At 49.6% G+C, this 16,496-nt stretch overlaps 1 protein-coding gene across 8 annotated transcripts in view; it reads right to left on the bottom strand.

Annotated features, from left to right (window-relative positions):
* The window catches only part of LOC119566026 (class I histocompatibility antigen, F10 alpha chain-like), a 52,518-nt gene that overhangs the window by 14,194 nt on the left and 21,828 nt on the right, over window positions 1-16,496 (bottom strand). For 6 of the 8 annotated variants that reach the window (XM_043545690.1, XM_037896486.2, XM_037896489.2 and 3 more), the window contains 4 exons: window positions 8,109-8,384; window positions 6,206-6,481; window positions 4,327-4,428; window positions 3,878-3,910 (listed from right to left, as the gene is read on the bottom strand). In XM_043545690.1, the coding sequence (XP_043401625.1) occupies window positions 3,878-3,910; window positions 4,327-4,428; window positions 6,206-6,481; window positions 8,109-8,384 (687 nt within the window). The remainder of the gene's footprint in view (window positions 1-3,877; window positions 3,911-4,326; window positions 4,429-6,205; window positions 6,482-8,108; window positions 8,385-16,496) is intronic. The other 2 variants (XM_043545693.1, XM_043545692.1) reach the window with 2 other exon arrangements.

The following is a 16,496-nucleotide window of genomic DNA, read 5'->3' as shown; positions in this document are numbered from 1 at the left end:
GAAATTTTACAGTGCTGTACCTGTAGGGTCCTGACCCAAAAAGGGGCTGGGGGGCAGGAAGGTTATTGTCGATGGGTCACGGCATTGCCACCCTTACGTCTGCGCTGCTGCTGGGGGGGCCACTGCCTTCAGGGCTGGGTGCCTGGCCAGCAGCCACCGTTCTCTGGCTCCCCAGCTCTGAAGGCAGCACAGAAGTAAGGGTGGCTATACTGTGATCCCCTCCAATAACCTTGCAAACCCCCTCCTCCCCCCACAACCCTCTTCTGGGTCAGGACCCCCAGTTAGAGATACGCTGGTCTCCCCGGTGAAATCTGTATAGATTTCATGATCCGTGATGCGTTTTTTATGGCTGTGAATTTGGCCATAATACCTCTGCATATCCTGGTTTGCCAACCTTTGACTTCTGGGAATTAAACACTCCCATTCTGAAAGGACACAGGGAGCCCAGGGCAGGGCTGAGCACCTGCAACCTGAACTCCCCATTAACAAAGTTCTTGCATGTGAATTTCCGTTGTTCTGGAGTAACGAGGAGGAGGGACGGAGGCACGACTGAGGGCCAGCTGCAGGAGGAAGGGTGGTGCTCTGCGGAGGTTTTGTTGGCACTTCTCAAACCCCCTCCGTGACCTGCTGGGGGACCCCTGAGAGCAGAGAGAGCTGGATGACTCCACCCTAGCAGGGCCCGGCAGATCTGTGCACTTTATTCTGGCTCTTCATACCAGACATTAGAGGGCCTCAGATGCAGTCGATAATTTATGTAAATATTTCCCACAGTTTTAGTCTTGGTTCTGTTCGTTAAGCTAATTACAGGAGACAACTGAGGAGGGGATTTGAACTTGCTGCCATCGAGGCGACAGAGTGGTGCTGATCTGAAGTCAGTGGAAAGACTCCCATTGGCTTCAAAGGCTTTGGATCAGGCCCAGATTTCACATGCACCAAACCAACTTTCAGGTAAGTCAGAAGAAGTGTAACATTAAAAGCAGGTCAGACACCTTCAGGGTCACACTCAGCCACACACAGCACAGCTCTAGGGGGATAATAATTCAGCCCAAAACCACCGTATACATTCCTGACTATCGCCTTGTCTACACTACTAAAATTGGGACCCATGCCCGCAAGCCGTGCAATTCCACCAGACAGAGCAGTGGTGGAGCAATTGAGGAGATGGGGTTCAGGTGTTTTTAACCCTTGTATCATCTAGACTTCCTCGGAGCAAGGTTAGAGAACATGTGTCCACAGCCACTCTACACTACTGAAGAAGACCTCTGCTGGGAAAACAACACAGCAGGGCACAGATTATCCAACAAGTTCTTGGAATGTATTGGAGACAGTTTTTCTTTCAGCATGTGGAGAAAGCTATTACGGGAGAGGCTGTTCTAGATTTGGTTTGACAAATAGGGAGGAACTGGTTGAGAATTTGAAAGTGGAAGGCAGCTTGGGTGAATGTGATCATGAAATGACAGAATTCATGATTCTAAAGAAAGGTAGGAGGGAAAACACCACAATAAAATAATGGATTTCAAGAAGGCAGAGTTTAGCAACTCCCTGAGTTTGCTAAGGTAAGATCCCATGGGAAGCAAGTCTAAGGGGAAAAACAGTTCAGGAGAGTTGGAAAGTTCTCAAGGAGACATTATCAAGAGCACAAGTGCAAATTATCCCACTGCGCAGGAAAGAAACGAAGGATTGCAAGAGACCACACTGGCTTAACCAGGAGATCTTCAATGATCTAAAAATCAAAAGAGAGTCCTACACAAAGTGGAAACGAGATCAAATTACAAAGGAAAACTGTAAACAAATACCACAAGTATGTAGGGGCAAAATTAGAAAGGCCAAGGTGCAAAATGAGATCGAACTAGATAGACATAAAGGGTAACAAGAAAACATTCTACAAATACATTAGAAGCAAGAGGAAGACCAAGGACAGGGTAGGCCCATTAGTCAATGAGGAAGGAAAGACAATAACAGACCATGTGAAAATGGGAAAAGGGCTAAATGACTTTTTTGTTTCAGTTTTCACCCAAATGTTTCATAGCAATTGGATGTCTAACAGTGAACACCAGTGAAATTGAGGTAGAATCTGAGGCTAAAATATGGAAAGAACAAGTTAAAAATGATTTAGACAAGTTAGATGTCTTCAAGTCACCAAGACCTGATGAAAAGCATCCTAAAATAGTCAAGGATCTGACAGAGGAGATATCTGAGTCAATATCTCTGAAAAGTCATGGAAGATGGGAGAGAGGACTGGAAGAGGTGGTTAAGCACTGGAATGAATTGCCTAGAGAGGTTGTGGAATCTCCCTCATTGGAGGGTTTTAAGAGCAGGTTAGTCAGGGATGGTCTAGATAATACCTAGTCCTGCCATGAGTGCAGGGAACAGGACGAGTTGTCCTCTCAAGGTCCCTTCCTGTCCTACGATTCTATGGTATCTAAGGTATCACTTAGATGAGAGGAAAGTGATCAGGAACAGTCAGCATGGATTCACCAAGGGCAAGTCATGCCTGACTAATCTAATTGCCTTCTATGACGAGATAACTGGCTCTGTGGATGAGGGGAAAGCAGTGGACGTGATGTTCCTTGACTTTAGCAAAGCTTTTGACACGGTCTCCCACAGTATTCTTGTCAGCAAGTTAAAGAAGTATGGACTGGATGGATGCACTATAAGGTGGGTAGAAAATTGGCTAGATTGTCGGGCTCAATGGGTAGTGATCAATGGCTCCATGTCTAGTTGGCAGCCAGTATCAAGCAGAGTGCCCCAAGGTTCGGTCCTGGGGCCGGTTTTGTTCAATATCTTCATTAATGATCTGGAGGATGGTGTGGATTGCACCCTCAGCAAGTTTGCAGATGACACTAAACTGGGAGGAGTGGTAGATATGCTGGAGGGTAGGTATAGGATACAGAGGGACCTAGACAAATTGGAGGATTGGGCCAAAAGAAATCTGATGAGGTTCAACAAGGACAAGTGCAGAGTCCTGCACTTAGGACGGAAGAATCCAATGCACCGCTACAGACTAGGGACCGAATGGCTAGGCAGCAGTTCTGCAGAAAAGGACCTAGGGGTTACAGTGGACGAGAAGCTGGATATGAGTCAAGAGCGTGCTCTTGTTGCCAAGAAGGCCAATGGCATTTTGGGGTGTATAAGTAGGGACATTGCCAGCAGATCGAGGGACGTGATCGTTCCCCTCTATTCGACATTGGTGAGACCTCATCTGGAGTACTGTGTCCAGTTTTGGGCCCCACACTACAAGAAGGATGTGGAAATATTGGAGAGAGTCCAACGGAGGGCAACAAAAATGATTAGGGGACTGGAACACATGACTTACAAGGAGAGGCTGAGGGAACTGGGATTATTTAGTCTACAGAAGAGAAGAATGAGGGGAGATTTGATAGCTGCTTTCAACTACCTGAAAGGTGGTTCCAAGGAGGATGGATCTAGACTATTCTCAGTGGTAGCGGATGACAGAACAAGGAGTAATGGTCTCAAGTTGCAGTGGGGGAGGTTTAGGTTGGATATTAGGAAAAACCTTTTCACTAGGAGGGTGGTGAAACACTGGAATGCGTTACCTAGGGAGGTGGTGGAATCTCCTTCCTTAGAAGTTTTTAAGGTCAGGCTTGACAAAGCCCTGGCTGGGATGATTTAATTGGGGATCGGTCCTGCTTTGACTAGATGACCTCCTGAGGTCCCTTCCAATCCTGATATTTTATGATTCTATGGTACTAGAGCAATAGTTGGAGATTTCCCTAAAATTCTCAGTGTAGACAAGGCCTGTGAGTGGGAGCGAGGATCTCCTGTCAGTGGCTCCAGGCTAAAATCCACAAGCAAATACTGATGGCAGTTCAAAGATGGCCACTTGAAAAGAGGTGATGGGTCTCTTGTCACTTACCCTGAGCTACAGCATAGCCGTCTCCCTTCTTCCCTGCAGAGAGAAGGCAAATTTCAGTGAATTCAGCTCCCAAGGCAGGAACCGACTCCGATCTGTGTCCACAGCTCAGAAACAGGGCCCTTGGCCCAGCACAGCCCCCTGGCGCTCAGTAATGGACTCAAGGTCCCAGGCGCTCACAATTGGCAAGAGAGAAAGACACAATGAGACCGTTTCCAAAGACCTCGGTGCACTGGGCGCTGAGCTCTTTGGAAAACCTAGCCCCATCTAAACTGTAACCCGCAGCCAGTGTCTGGGTCTGGCCCTCCAGCAGCTCCCATTGGGGGTCATTAGCTCAGTCCCGCAATGGGGCAGTTACACCGAACTGACACTGGCTCCTGTACTGCTGTTGTCCTTAGGCGGGTGTGCAGGGCCCGGCAAGTCCAGGGAATCCCCCATCCCAGGCTCTTTACCTGGGCGTTTCTTTTTCCAGACGACTACTCCGATTATAACACCAATCAGGACAACTGCAGTGATAACTCCAGCCACAGTGGGAATTAGATTGTTATTTGGTTCTGAAATGGAATGGAAAGAATGATCAATGGGGAAAAATCCCCTTCCCCCCCACCACTAAAATCCCCCTTTCTTCCCACTGCAGGGATCCGTCAGTCAGCTCCCTGCAACCCTCCACCCCTTCCAGTGCAGCCACCGTGCATTGCACCCCCCACAGGGAGTCCTGGACACAGTCTCTACCACTTCAAGTCATAATAAATATTTAGCACTTAAATTAGGAGACTTTTATAACATTAACCAATCCTCAGAACTGTGGGAGAGCAGGGATGTCAGTATCGTCCCTAAACAGGAAAGGGGGAAGACTTGCTGAAGATCACACAGTGAGGCAGTGCAAGGCCAGGAATCGACCCCAGGAATCCTGACTTCCAGCCCCTCCTGCTCTAACCCACTAACCCCAACTCCCCTTCCAGAGACAGAACCCAGGAGTCCTGGCTCCCAGCCCCTAACCCCCCTTGACCATGCTGACTTTCATGACTAATGGAACAGTCCCATTGTGGGAGTCTGGTGCCAAACTGAAAACTGACCTCAAAGCTCTAGATTTCCCTGCAATGAATGGAGTTACAGACACAATGCAGGTTTTTTGAGGGGGCAGGAAGTGAAGAGGGGAGGATAGAGATATTTTAATACTGTTCTTGGTTTATATAAACCTGTTAAACCCCGAGTTCTGTACACACTTTCAGTTTCATTAATCAGCTTCTCCTGTTGTCTGAAAGAGCCACATAATAATACAGCAAAAAGAAAAATATTTCTAAGAGAATAAGGAAATGTGGGTTATGACACAAAAATTGGCAGGGGATGTGGTAGCAGGATTGTGATGTGAAACCATCTGCTGACTAGAGTCCCGGTGCAGGCTGCCCTCTCAGAAATTGTTTGCACTTCAAAATGCTGCATTTTTGCACATCCCAATTAACCAAGCAAAAAGATGGCTGGAAGGCAGCTCCATCTGTAATAAATTCTTCCTCGACTTCCTTGTGCTAGGGGCATAGGAGACTCTGCCCCATGATGCAGGGCTCTAATCTGCCTCCTCGCTCCATTCCAAGGCCATACCCTCCCTTCCAGCATCACTGCACACAGAAACAAGCTGCTCCCAACATTAAAGCTCTCTCTCTGGCCACATGGACAAGAATGAAGGGCCCGTAGAGCCGTGTTTCTGAGAACCTGCTGAACCATAGGACTGGAAGGGACGTCGAGAGGTCATCTAGTCCAGACCCCTGCACTCATGGCAGGACCATGAGTGCCTGAAGTTGAGACCGGGCTGCACGCTGAAGCAAGACCAATTCTATCTGGAAATAAGGGGCAGATTTGAGCTTCCCCTGGGATGTGGTAAATTCTCCATCCCTTGGAGACTTTACATCTGGAATGGGCATCTCTTTCTGAAGGATCAGATCCAGTTTGCTCACAGATGACCAGACTGGATGCCGGCGGCCCTGGTGTGAATCCCCCCTGCCCTGGGCTATGCAGGAGCTCAGATCAGATGATTTGAATGGTCCCTTCAGGCCTTAATGTCTCATTGTTAATCTTCTCCCTTCAGAGACACTGTATTGCTGAGATGTATCCAACAGTCCCAAAGGCAGTAAATTGGAGAGCAAGACATGAGCCCTAGGCACAGTGGGTCCCAACTCTAGCACAAGAGCTTAACTGCAGAGGGACAGGGCCAAAAGGACCCTGAGGAAATTCCAGCTTCAGCCTAGAAATTTGAATGAGAATTTTTCAGCGGTTGAGTTTAATGGATTCCCCCTCTCCCACTAGGAAAAACAGACAAACACACAAACTCCTTACCCCAGGAGACGGAGAGTGGCTCTAACAGGCCTTCATGCTCCACGTGACATGAATAATGGGCTTTGATCTTGGGATCAATCTCCATTGTCACCCAGGTCTGATAGGTCCCGTCCCCACTGGGTAGGATGCCTTCAGAGTAGGTCTCCTGCTGTCTGCTCTCCCCATTTCTCAGCCAGGTCACGGTGATGTCCCGGGGGTAGAACCCACTGACCTTACAGGAGAGGGTGGTGAGGCCGTCATGAGACGACCTGTCACTCACTCTAGCTGTTGGGCGCACTGGGAAAAAGAAGAAACTGATGTTAGTTGTTTTCAAGCTCTAATCCAGGCAGCCTTTGCTGGAGCTTTGCAGCATGAAATTCTGAGACAACAGCAGTGGGAGAGAATGAGAGTCCATGAGACGGAATCCCTCTGACGAGAGAGAACCACCATGTTAGAGAATTCCTGTGCCGAATTCCCAGCATCAGCAACGGTGAATCCTGAATCCAGGTCCCTGAACTGGCTTCCGCTCCCAACTACAGTGACACAAGTACCTTGAAAGGCTTCACTAAACTCCAGATACGGATGTCAATCATATGCCAGGTTTGTGCCCATCTCCTCTCAGACCCTGGATTTGAAAGAGAGAAAAATCTTGCCCTGGCCAGGGAGCAAAAAATGGACTGGATAAACTGACCAATTAAAGATGGAAAGTGACACACAGTGCTAAATTGCCCCTCAAACTAGCTAATATTAATTGGCTAATTTCTTATAGGTTGTTACCAAATCTATTTACCCCAATATTATGGATTTCAAAAGGATTTACCCTTATGTTCCCTTGGCACTGAAATACACATTACACTGCTGTGTGTGGCTTTTTCTTCTTGCCATTTGTAAAGATGGCAAAAAGGACAAGACAATGTTCTGCTGAGGGTTGTGAGAGAAATAAGCAACTAGTATAATTGTTGCAAAAAATTGGGTACAAATTTCAAGTAATCTTGAACAGCAAGTGCAAACTTTTTGGGAAGGGAAAGATTAGGGTGTGTAATGATGCTAACTAATTTGGGAAATGTGTGTCCACAATAACAGACAAGGTACATACGTGGGTAATAGCGAGTTAACATTTTGAAGCAGACTACGCTGCAACTGTCCTCCTGAGTCGGAGTGGTAAAGCATTTATCCTCTTCCCTTCTATGTTTGTGCTGATTAATCTTTAACTAAAAAGCTTTGGTAATAAATGTGACTGAGTGTGATTATCTGATGTCTTATTGATAAAAGAATCAAGTAAGTAAGTATGAAAGTGTTGCAGCAAAGGTAGGTCTGGAGAGGGAAAGCTTTAAGGACAAGGGGAGCCTTCTTCCAGATTAGTATGTGGAGGGCAATTCCACACGTAGGGGATGGCATGGAACGAAGCACAGAGATGACTGTGGAAGAAGTTTGGACAAAGAGGCAACAACAACAAAGCTACGGTCATTGGTGGAACACAGGGGCCGGGGGTAACATAAGAAATATGATGGTGCAGAGAGTGAATGAGGAGGAATTACATGGTGAATGAAGCTGGTGTCCACAGAAGTGGTGGCACTTCCATAATTAATCAAAGTGCTCTAAAATGCACACGCATAGGCAGATTGCCTTGATAACTACTGTGTCACACCAGGGTAAGAGGTAGAATTTGTGCTGTAAATTTGGGCTCATTTGGTCAAGTGACTCTGGAGATACAGCTTCTCTACAGTGAGCTGCTTTTAACATTTTTAATTTCTTCTCTTCTTTTCCAGCAGAGCTCAGGGAGAAGGGGTTGTCTTCCCACCCATCCCTGGTGCAAGGTTAGCTGAACTGCCCCCTACCCCCCTGCTCCATTTTGGAACTGGGGATGGGGAATGGAGATGTAACTTGTAGTGACCTCCTGGGTGGAGCTTGTCCCCCATCTTACCTTTCCTCTGTAGAGTCTCCTTCCCGTACTCTAGAGAATTCCTTAGCCAGGGAATACATTCCTCCTGCAGGTAGCGTTTCCACCGCTGGTTGTCAAATACTTCAACATCCCATCTCCTCTTGGTGATCTGAGCCCCAATATCTGCTGATACCCAAGTCATGGTCTCCTTATCGAAGGTAAGAAAGTCTCGTCCGTCATATGAATCCTGGTAAAACCCCTGAATGGTGTTGTCTTCCCGGAGATCACAGCCGTATATCGTCTGGATAATGTGAAACCCTGAAATACAGCTGAGGGTCAGCAGCAGCCTCTCTCTGAAAATCTTACCAGGACCCCACTGCAGGTAGCCCAGTGGGTCCTCCCCTTGCTACTGGGCCCTCCCTCCCCTGAGAAATGGGGTTCCCACTTATGCTGCTGGGTCCTAAACCCTCTCAGCTCCTTTCAGTAGGGAACCCAAAACCTCGGGGGGCCCACGCTCCATCTGTTGGGTCTTTGTACACTAAAGACCATCCACTGCAGAGAGTTCACAACTTTTAAGGAGTACCTCATTGCTGCTTGTTCTTGTACACTCCCTGCAGGGGGTGCAGGGTGGCATGACCCCAAAGGGAGTACTCCAGATATTGCAGGTGTCTATCCCCCTGCAGCTCTCTTCTGCTCTCTGAGGATTCCCCCAGTTCTGGAAGTGAGGATCATTCTGGAGAAGAGAGAGTGTGCAGGGTGTCTGTACCCCCGCTCTCCTGCTCTGGTTGTATTAATTTTGCAGGATCCTCAGGGTCACTTGGTCCCCCACCTCCTCCATTCACAGTACCCCCATGTCCCTGTGGGGAGGGGGTACAGGAGGTCTGTCCCCCACACTAAGCTCTGCTCTGGTTTAATGACCTCACAGAATCCCCAGGGTCCCTCTGTTTCCCTGCCCCATCTTCCCCGTGCCCCCAAATCAATCTAGGAACGGCAAAGCACCAACTTCGGATGCTTGACCTCTTTTTCACACGGCCACTGTCTCCAGGTGATTCCCTGTAAGGATCAGGCCACTGACGGCCCTTAGTTCAGCTGGCCACCATTTTCCCACAGCCAGGCTAATCTTCACAACAACGGCCACCATCTCGCACACAGCCAAGAGCAGACTCAGTTAATACAGCCACCCCTGGGCTGACAGGAGGCAGGGAGGGAGATGTGGACAGGAAGGAGAGTTTAGGGGAGAGGGAGGGAGGCTGTGGGGAACAGAGAACACTGTGGGGATCACAAGGAAGACTGAAACGCGTGGGGAACGGATCAGACCCCTCGCTTGGCAAACAGGGCAGAATGTGGGGGCACAAAAATACCCCACACAGGGTCCCAAATATTTTCGCTCCTCCCTCACCCTGCATTAGATACATCGAGGTAAATGCCTAGATTTTCAACAATCACTAGTGATTTTGGGTGCCCACCTGAGACCTTTTAAAGGGGCCTGATCAGAAAGTGGGAGCACCCGGCCGCTGAATATCAGACACCCAAAAATCACTAATCACGTTTGGAAAAATGTAGGTCAAGGGATTAAAATACAATTTGGTGTCACAGCCACAGGTGAGAGCCGAGCCCACTAAGCTGTGTCCCTGAACTATGCTCCAGGTTTAGATAAAAGCCAGTTACTAACCTTCCTGTAACGGCTGTTCTCAGAGATGTGTTGCACACGTCCATTCCACGCTAGGTGTGCGTGCCCCGCACACAGTCGCTGGAAATTTTTCCCTCAGTGATACCCCTCAGGCCGGCTCTAGCGCCCTCTAGTACCATGTGCTCATATCACAGTGTGAAGGGACCCGTTTACTCTGCACCTTCTCAGTTCCTTCTTGCCAGTGTGACAAAGTTCCTCCTCTACCTTGGTGGGTCTTGCACTTATTGGCGGATTTGCTCGCCTTGGAGCTTCACAGCAGCCCGCAGTTTGGCCGTTTTCATGAACCCACAGTCCAGGTCGACTCCTCCTGTGTCTGACCAGGAGTTGGGAGGTTTGGGGGGAACCCGGGCCCACCCTCTACCCCGGGTTCCAGCCCAGGGCCCTGTGGAATGCAGCTGTCTAGAGTGCCTGCTGGAACAGCTGTGCGACAGCTACAACTCCCTGGGCTACTTCCCCATGGCCTCCTCCCAACGCCTTCTTTATTCTCCCCACAGGACCTCCCTCCTGATGTCTGATAATGCTTGTACTCCTCAGTCCTCCAACAGTCCACGTTCTCACTTTCAGCTCCTAGTGCCTCTTGCTCCCAGCTCCTCACACGCACACCACAACTGAAGTGAGCTGCTTTTTAAACCCAGGTGCCCTGATTAGCCTGCCTTAATTGATTCTAGCAGCTTCTTCATTAGAAGACCTGCAGCCAATCAGCCTGTCTGTCTTAATTGTCTCCAGAAGGTTCCTGATTGTTCTGGAACCTTCCCTGTTACCTTACCCAGGGAAAAGGGACCTACTTAACCTGGGGCTAATATATCTGCCTCCTATTACTCTCCTGTAGCCATCTGGCCCAACCCTGTCACACCAGCAACTCCAACAGAGGAGTAGGACGGTGGCTCGTGAAATGGACGTGTGCAACACGTCTCAAAGAACAACCGTTACAGAAAGGTTAGTAACCATTTTTTCTTCTTCAAATGCTTGAACACGTCCATTCCACATTTGGTGGCTCCCAAGCAGTACTGTAAGAGGTGGGTTAGGAGTTCATGGACATGTGGATTACAACACTGCCCAACCAAACCCAGTGTCATCTCTAGCTTGCTGGGTGAAGGTATAGTTTGAAGAAAAAGTATGTACTGATGCCCAGGTCGCTGCTCTGCAAATGTCCTGGATTGGGCCTGGGCCATGAACAGCACTGAGGAAGCTTGTGCTCTCACACAACGGGCCGTCAGGAAGGCAGGTGGTGGGACACCTGCCTGCTCGTACCACATGTGAATGCACAATGGGATCCACGATGAAATTCTCTGCGCCTTTCATCCTATCAACTACTGCCACAAAGAGCTGCATGGATTTAAGGATCGACTTTCTATATTGTCCTTTCTATATAGAACACTAGGGCTTGCCAAACATCCAGAGTATGGAGATGTCATTCCTCCCTATTCTCGTGCGGCTTCGGGAAAATGGGCAGGAAAATAGCCTGATTACTATGAAACTGCGAGACTACTTTTGGGAGGAACACGGCGTGGGGGTGACATTGTACCTTGTCATTAAAGAACATTGTACATAGAGGTTTTGACATAAGAGCTCTGATCTCCGAGACCCTCCTGACTGAGGTAATTGCTATCAGAAAGGCGACCTTCCAGGAAAGGTACAAGAGAGCACAATCCCAGTGGCTCAAAGGGAGGCCCCGTGAGCTCTGACAGGACCAGGTTTAAGTCCCTCAGGGGGATGGGTTCCCAGATTTGCGGGTAAAGCCTTTCAAAGTCCCTGAGGAAGTGAATGGACATTTCATGTGAAAAAACTGACCGACCACCCACCTGGGGGTAGAATGCGGAGATGGCGGCTAGGTGCACCTCAACAGATGGAATCGCGAGACCTGGCTGTTTCCAGACTGTTCTGGAATTTCTGCTTCATCTGAGAGATGACTCAGCCGGTGAGAGGCAGGGGTGCCGGAACAGGGGGACCGAGGGGCCATGGCCCTGCCACTTCAGCAGCAGGTGAGAACAGTGGGGGAGGGGATGGAGCCTCAGGAGAAGAGGTGGAGCACGGGGGGGGGGCATCAGGGGAAGAGGCGGAGTCACATTTTCAGCACCGGTGGCCCCCCACTCATAGGGAGGTTCTGGCACCCCGGTGGGAGGCCTTGCTGGGTAGACCAAATGGAGAAATGCTTCCACTTGGTGAGGTAAACAGCTCTGGTAATTGGTTTCCTACTGCCTAGCAAGACCTAGCAGACCTGCTCTGAACAGGCCAGTTCTGCAGGTTTAACCATGGAGCTGTCAGGCAGATGGAGCATTTGGCCGTGATCTTGCGAGATCAGGTCCAGAAGGGGAGGGAGCAGCATTGGAGTTGCTACTGACAGGTCTAGAAATAAGCCAAACTAGTGCCAATGTGGCCAGGCTGAGGCTATGAGAATAACCTTCACCCCTGACCTCAGCAAGACCTTGTGCACAAAAGGAATGGGGGGGAAGGAGCAGAACAGGTGCTTTCTCCAAGGGAGTAAGATGGCATCTGGGAGCGAGCCCGGGTTGCAGTCATGCAGACAGCAGAACTGCTGACATTTCCTGTCCTGTCTGGTTGTGAACAGGTCTACGAGGGGAGCACCCCGCCACTGGAAACTGGCCCGTGCTATGTCGGGGCACAGGGACCATTCGCAGTGAGAAGAGCTGATCTGCCAGCTCGTTCTGGGCTCCCGAAAGGTGAGAAGCTTCAAGGTGGATCGAGCGCTTTATGCAGAACTCCCACAGGCAAATGGCCTCCTGACACGGGGGGAGAAGAGCGGGCCGTCTCTGCCTGTTGATGTAAAACATGGCTGCCATATTCTCTGTAAGAACTCGCACCGCCTTGCTTGTGATGGGGGGTAAGAACACCTGACGTGCTAGGCGGACCGCCCTGAGCTCTCTGATGTTCATCCGTAGCAAGAGTTCCTGCTGGGACCACTGACCTTGTGTCCTGAGGTGCCTGAGATGGGCCCCCAACCAAGCATGGATGCATCCAAGATTAGAGATACCGAGGGTTGGGGCCTGACGAAGGGCATGCCCAAGCCTACCAACCAGGGATCTGTCCACTAGTCGAGGGGGGCGAGGACTGGGGCAGGCACTGTGAGCACCGACTCCAGTACACTGAGGCCAGCCAAGCCTGAAGGGGTCTGAGGTGCAACCTCGCATACCACACCACGTATATGCACGCGGCCATGTGACCCAACACCCTAAGTGGGCCTTGACCTGTGATGACACTGACTAGAAGTGGGCTTCTGGGAGGAAGGCCCTGGCGTGGGTAGAATCAAGCACCACTCTGATAAACTCTATCCTCTGAGCCAGGAAGAGCGTTGACTTCTGCTCGTTTATCAGCAGGCCCAGTGCTTGAAAGGTTGTTTGAACAAGGTGGATGCTGGCTTTCACCTGGGACTTGGACTGGCCATTGACCAGCCAGTCATTGAGGTACGGATACACCTATACCCCTCGCCTTCTCAGGAAGGCTGCCACTACCATGCATTTCATAAAGACCCATTTGGCTGCTGACAGGCCAAACAGGAGGATGGTGAACTGGGAGTGAGTCTGGTTCACAGCGATCCCGAGAAACCTTCTGTGGCCTCGGAAAATAGAGAGGTGGAATAGGCATCTTTCAAATCGAGGGCGGCGTACCTGTCCCCTGCATCCAGGGAAGGAATGATGGAGGCGAGGGAGACCATGCGCAACTTCAGCCTTTGAGGTGTTGCAGGGCTAGAATGGGTCAGAGACCCCCTTTGACACTCAGGATTAATGAATTGTGACATTGTACTCCATATGCTTTATGGAAATATGCTTATGAATGTGAATATGATGTACCTGGAATATGCTTTATGCAAAAGGTCTCTTGATTGATGTCATTAGAAAGCTTGTAATCTACTGCGTATGTTCATCTTATTTGTTTGCATGTATTATTTCTATGCCTGGAGTTGGGGAAATAAGATATAAACTTGTATCACTGTTGTAGTCACTCCAGGTTAGGGCCATCAATGGGGCATTAGGAACTTGATGGCTCCCATTGATTAGGACAATTGATGGTAAATGATTTACCTGAAAGCCTTCCTGTGTAGCGGGGGCCAACCCAGGAGGAATGGGGACTTGAGGTCTCAGAGACAGGTGACCATGTCACCTGGTAGTGAAATCCATCTTAAATCTGGTACTTTTCCATTTAGCAGGAGGGGCGGAGACCCGGAGAGACAAAAGATTCCCACCCTGTGCCAAAGTTATAAAAGGGGGTGGAGCAGGACAAAGGGGGCTGCCAGTCATGAGAAAACCCCTGCTTATCACCTGAGATGTCTGCTGGATCTAACAATGACTGTACTGGGGAAAGGATTGGTCCCAGACTAGGAAAGAGTCCAGCCTGTGAAGTAAACTTATTGGAACATTTTTGAGGGTGAAATATTTCCTGTAATCAGTTTCTTAATGTATTAGGCTTAAAATTGCATGTTTTGTTTCATTTTGCTCTGTGACTTACTTTGTTCTGTCTGTTATTACTTGAAATCACTTAAATCCTACTTTTTATACTTAATAAAATCACTTTTGTTTATTAATAAACCTAGATATCAGAGTAGCAGCCGTGTTCGTCTGTATTCGCAAAAAGAAAAGGAGTACTTTTGGCACCTTAGAGACTAACCAATTTATTTGAGCATAAGCATCCGATGAAGTGAACTGTAGCTCACGAAAACTTATACTCAAATAAATTGCTTAGTCTCTAAGGTGCCACAAGTACTCCTTTTCTTTTTGCGAATAAACCTAGAGTAAGTGATTAATACCTGGGGGAGCAAACAGCTGTGCATCTCTCTCTATCAGTGTTATCGAGGGCAGACAATTTATAAATTTACCCTGTATAAGCATTATACAGAGTAAAACAGATTTATCTGGGGTTTGGATCCCCTTGGGAACTGGGTGTCTGGGCACTGGAGACAGGTAACCTGCTGAGCAGTTTTCAGCTAAAGCCTGCAGCTTTGGGAGCGTGGCCCAGACCCTGGGTCTGTGTAAACAAGCTAGCATGTCTGGCTGAACAAGACAGGGTCCTGGAATTCCCAAGCTGGCAGGAAAAACTAGCTCAGAGATGATTTCAGCACATCAGTGACAGTCCCAAGGGGATCTCTGTGACCAAACCCGTCACAGGAATAATGAGAGTGAAACTCTTTCCCTCTTAAGTTCCAAGGCAGCTCCTCCACGGCTCCTACCTGGAGAAGACCTTGCACCTCCTGGGCTAAAAGTTGCTCATGAGAAGGGTCCCTGAAGAGGAATGGGGTTGGGGGGTAGGAGGGAGGCATGGAAATGAACTGAAGTGTATAACCCTCCTCCACCATACTCAGCACCCAGTGGTCTGTGGTGATAAGGGACCATGCCGAGCTGAAACAGGAAACATGGTCCAAAAACAACAGGGGAGCAGGATCCAGGATGGGGACTAGTGTAAATCCCTTGGGCGCCCTGTCAAAAGTTCTGCTTGGAGCCCTCTGAGTATCTGTGAGGGCCAGGCAGCGAGGCTGAGGCAGAGAGGGGCAGCTGTCTGCACCTACAACCGCTGTTCTGCTTTTTGAACAAGTCCTGACAAGGCGGTGGGCCTGGGAAGTGGGCAGGCTATTGGGGCTTGAAACGTTTCCTCGAAGGCACCAGGGCAGGGAGATTCAAGGACTTGAGGCTGGCTCTGGAGGCCTTCAGGCTGTGAAGTTTGCCGTCCATCTGCTCTGAGAAGAGCGAAGTCCTTCCAAACGGAAGATCTGTAGGCCAAAGGAGTGAAGCCAGGAGCCCCTTTGCATGGGCACTGCTGACGCCATAGCCCCGGCTGCCGCATCTGCTGTGTCAAGGGTGGCTTGTGGGGAATCCCTGGCTATCACCTTCCCTTTCACCACAGCAACATATCTCCTGCCTGGACTCTTGGGGAAGCGAGTCTTTACATTTCAACATGGAGTGAAAGTCATATCTGCACAGCAGTGCTTGTTGGCTGGAGTTGTAGTCCATTGGTAGAATACATTTTCCTACAAAAATGGTCTTGCTTTTTTGAGTCTTTTGACTTCGGCATTGCTCCTTACAACCCTGGCCTTTCCCTCTCACTGGCTGCCGAGGCCACCAAGGATCCGGGAGGGGGATGGGAACATACGTACTCCTACCCTTTGGTGGAGACATAGTACTTCCTATCTGCCTTCCTTGACGTGGGGGCAATGAGGAAGGGGTCTGCCACAGAGTTTTAACTGGACCCATGACGGCCTCATCGAAAGGCAGAGCTACCTTCAACGCAGCCACTGCTGCCCAGATGTTGACCAGGCTGTGGGAGGATTTTTTTAACTACCTCCACTTCCAGCCCTAAGTTTGAGACCACCTTCTTCCATAACTCCTGGTGAGCCTTGAAGTGTCCTGGGGCGGCAAAACACCCATCCATGCCTCTTCTGGGGGGTTGGGAGGAGGAGGCAGCCTCCATCATCATGGGACCTTCCTCCTCTCTTTCTGCACCAACCGGATCCCGTAGCTCCAGGTTCTGAGAGTCGGTACCTGGCTCAATATCGTAGTCCGCGTCAGCTGCTGTTCTGTGTGACAGAGGAATCCTTCTCTCAGACGCCACTGAGTAGGACCACCTAGATGGGGGGCCAGGCAGCAGAGGAAAACCCCAGGGGTTCCAAAAAGGCCATTGTATCTGCATTGGCCATTGTCCACTGGGCAGGCGATCAGAGGAACCCCCACCCCGGGATCCACCATTGCATAGGGCTGATTGGTGAGGTACTGGTACCAGTCCCTCGGCTAGGT

This window comes from Chelonia mydas, chromosome 4, assembly GCF_015237465.2.
Source record: "Chelonia mydas isolate rCheMyd1 chromosome 4, rCheMyd1.pri.v2, whole genome shotgun sequence".
Classification (NCBI taxonomy): Eukaryota; Metazoa; Chordata; order Testudines; family Cheloniidae; genus Chelonia; species Chelonia mydas.
The sequence above is the reverse complement of the archived record's forward strand: the minus strand, read 5'-3'. Positions and strand labels throughout refer to the sequence as shown.